The following is a 3,386-nucleotide window of genomic DNA, read 5'->3' as shown; positions in this document are numbered from 1 at the left end:
TTTGTATGTATATATATTAATAATTAATTATTATTCATCACATTCCTATGTACATGAAATATATTCAAATAATATTGGAGGCAAATGATGATTTTTTCAGAGCTTGATGCTAACATATTATTATTATATTTCAAAGGTCCCTTATAATTATTCATTGTTTCTAGGAAATAATACTCATAAATGTCACAGCAATCCTACTTAATTTTTATTATATTTAAAATTTATAGAAAAGATTTATAAAATATTAAAAAATAGGAATCCCGTCCGATTAGATTGTTTATAATATATAGAAACAATACATTGCCGAGTCTTAAAAGGGATTCTGACCCAAAACTACGAGTCAGTAAGAATTTAAGTAAACTGATGCTTCAGCATCAGAAGCCGTTCCTTATTCAACAAGATATTTCTTTTTCATGTACATCTTCAGATTCCAATTACGATAAGTCTTGTAGTTACAGTGCGCACAGTATTTTTGCTCGCAAGGGATTTTCACGTGCTATATGAGATTATGTCTCCATCGATACGACTTGCTAGAATCCAAGTATTTATACATATCAGTACTCTTAATCGGTTCTAAATTCTTAAGTTTGCTTTTCAATTGACGTGGCCTTTTCAATTGCTGTAGAATTAGTAGCACCTGTAATCGGAAAACACACAATGACAATTCGATTATACAATTTCGACATTATACAATTTCGACATATATATATTTGTGCACGATTATACAAAATCGACAATAAAATTTTAACATCCAGTTTCAGTACACGAAATAAGTATAAAGTATGGTATGTTCGATTGAGGTAGATTATTCATCCGTTCGAGAAAATAATTTTTCTTGTTATCCCGAAACTAAAGAAACACCCCATATCGTTCATTAAATCATCGAGTATACTTTACATTGCGTCCTGGAAGTCCTTCGCATGGAATCGGGGATGAGCTTTTTGCAGTATCGAAGAAGAGATGTCTTGGGAATACGGTAAGTCTTCGAGGCTTCCCTCAAGGTCATCCCGTGGGTGATGGCATCAAGGGCTTCCATCAGATTTTTCTTAAGGAATGTCAGATACTTCCCGCGCGTTTCACAAGCAGACGTTTGAGAAGCAGATGTTCCTAAAGCGGATATTCTTGAATCGATTGTTTCCAAAACGTACGGTTCTGATTTTACCGTTTCGAAAACGAGCGTTTCTGAGGCAGGACTGTCATAAACGTGCCATTTTGGATCGATCGTTTCTGAATTAGCAGTTTCTGAAGCGGATGGTTCTGATTTTATCGTTTCGAAAACGAGCATTACTGTAGCGACCGTTCCTGGAGACGCCATTCCTGAAACACGAAGAAAACGCAAATAAAATACACGTGCTTGCACGAACACTGAGAGACGACGAGTCTGACAGAGTCCTCTTCCTCACACGATATTCTTCATGGAGGAAGGTAGATGAATCATTAGAAACGCGAATCATCTACCAAATAATCGAGGCGCTCGACAAACGTCAAATCCAAAATAATCCTTGCTCATTCAGACAATTAAAAGAAATGTCTCTTCCACTGTGCTTTCTTATAAATATATTACAATTCCGTGGAAATTAAGAAGAATAGAAATACCCAAGAAAAATCATAAATATCTTTCTGATGTGTTTGATCTGGTAATTAATGTTACAAGTTGCAAACAACGAAATATACCATAGATACCAAGGACTCGTTTGTACGACTCCATGAACAGTATCACGAGTTCCAAACAACAAAACGATACGAATGCAACATGTAAATTTATATGTACGAAAACGATATATTTCCGATTTCGTTAAGGCTCCTGGTCCCTCGCTGCAACTGTCTTTGTTTGATAACGTCAGAAGCGAGAAAATATATGCTAAGAATTCTTGCGTTATAAGTTCAAATAAAAAAATATTCCCATAAAAGGATACTTGCGATCGATTCAACACATTTATAAAATTATTTGAACACTTTTCTTTTATTTCAATAATCAATAAATAATCGCAAAATTAATTTGACATAAAACTTTCTTTCCCAACCTCTTTTCTCATGATTTTGTCAATGTTAATTTTATGACTGTTCATTGATTGTTCGAGTAAAAGTGTTCGGACAATTTTACAAGTGTGTCAATCACAAACATCATTTTGTGAGTATATTTTTTAATCAATCACAAACATCATTTTGTGAGTATATTTTTTTTATTTGAACATATAATGCAAGAATTTCTCAGCACGCGTTTTCTTCCTTCTGACGTCATAAAACAAGGACAGTTACAGCGAAAGACCAGAAGCCTTAAATCGGAAGCGGATTCTAGTCTAAAACAACGAATCAGCAAAAATTTGAATAAAATGCAGAGACATTTTATTGATCACATCAAAGAGGCCGTCAAATATTGCTATTACAATAATAATTAATAAGCTAATAATGTATATGTGATATATATATATTTGTGCATATATACATATATATGCATTTATATATATTATTAATTTATTGTTATTCATCACATTCCTTTGCACATGAAATAATATATTCAAATAATATTGGAGGGCGGATAATGACTTTTCAAGGTCTATTGATAATGTATTATTATAATACTTCCGAGATGCCTTATAAATATTCATAATACAATTTGAACATACATGTATATACGAGGGTTGTTCGATAAGTATAGTAACAAATTAAGAAAATCGACCCTTTTCGAAACAATGTCCCTTTATTTTTCAACGTAGTCTCCTTCGAGTTCTACACATTGGTGTTCCAGCTTTTTGATCCCTTGGGAAAAGTAGACGGTGTCGAAGCCTTCAAAATACTCGTTCACAGCGGCAATGACTTCCTCATTCGACGAGAATTTCTTTCCCCCGAGCCAAGTTTTGAGATTGGAGAACAAAAAAAAGTCGCAAGGGGTCAAATCTAGAAAATAGGGTGGATAAGGCAACAATTCGTATTGTAATTCGTGCAGTTTAGCTATTGCGACAGTCGATATATGAGCTGGTGCATTATCTTGGTGAAATATCACTTTTTTTCGCAACAACCTTGAACGTTTTGTTCGCAGCTCTTCGTCCAAACGATCTAGGGCGGTTGCATAATATGCTCCTGTAACTGTTTGACTCTTTTCCAAGTAGTTGATGAAGATAATGCCCTAAGAATCCCAAAATACTCTGTAGCCATCACCTTCCCGACCGACAAAATGGTCTTCGCCTTTTCCGGCGCACTTTCGCCAGGTCCAGTCCACTGCTTTGACTGTTGTTTAGACTCGGGAGTGTAATGGTGGATCCATGTCTCGTCTACGGTCACCAATCAATGCCAAAAATCTGTTGGGTTACGAGCAAGCTTCGACAAACACTGCTGCGAAATGTCTGTTTACACGCGTTTGTGGTCGCACAATAGTCAACAATCTC

At 35.2% G+C, this 3,386-nt stretch overlaps 1 protein-coding gene across 1 annotated transcript in view; it reads right to left on the bottom strand.

Annotated features, from left to right (window-relative positions):
* LOC106744536 overlaps positions 1-1,946 on the bottom strand; it is a 3,853-nt gene extending 1,907 nt beyond the window's left edge. The window contains exons 1-2 of the mRNA XM_014619407.1: positions 898-1,946; positions 1-637 (exon numbers count right to left, since the gene is read on the bottom strand). The exon at positions 1-637 is cut by the window's left edge and continues 1,907 nt beyond it. Coding sequence (XP_014474893.1) covers positions 582-637; positions 898-1,315 — 474 coding nt within the window. The 5' untranslated portion in view covers positions 1,316-1,946 and the 3' untranslated portion in view covers positions 1-581. The remainder of the gene's footprint in view (positions 638-897) is intronic.
* Between the last annotated feature and the right edge of the window lie 1,440 nt (positions 1,947-3,386).

The sequence above is a fragment of the Dinoponera quadriceps genome, unplaced genomic scaffold (genome assembly GCF_001313825.1).
Source record: "Dinoponera quadriceps isolate SergipeBrazil2010 unplaced genomic scaffold, ASM131382v1 scaffold18, whole genome shotgun sequence".
NCBI lineage: Eukaryota > Metazoa > Arthropoda > Insecta > Hymenoptera > Formicidae > Dinoponera > Dinoponera quadriceps.
The sequence above is the reverse complement of the archived record's forward strand: the minus strand, read 5'-3'. Positions and strand labels throughout refer to the sequence as shown.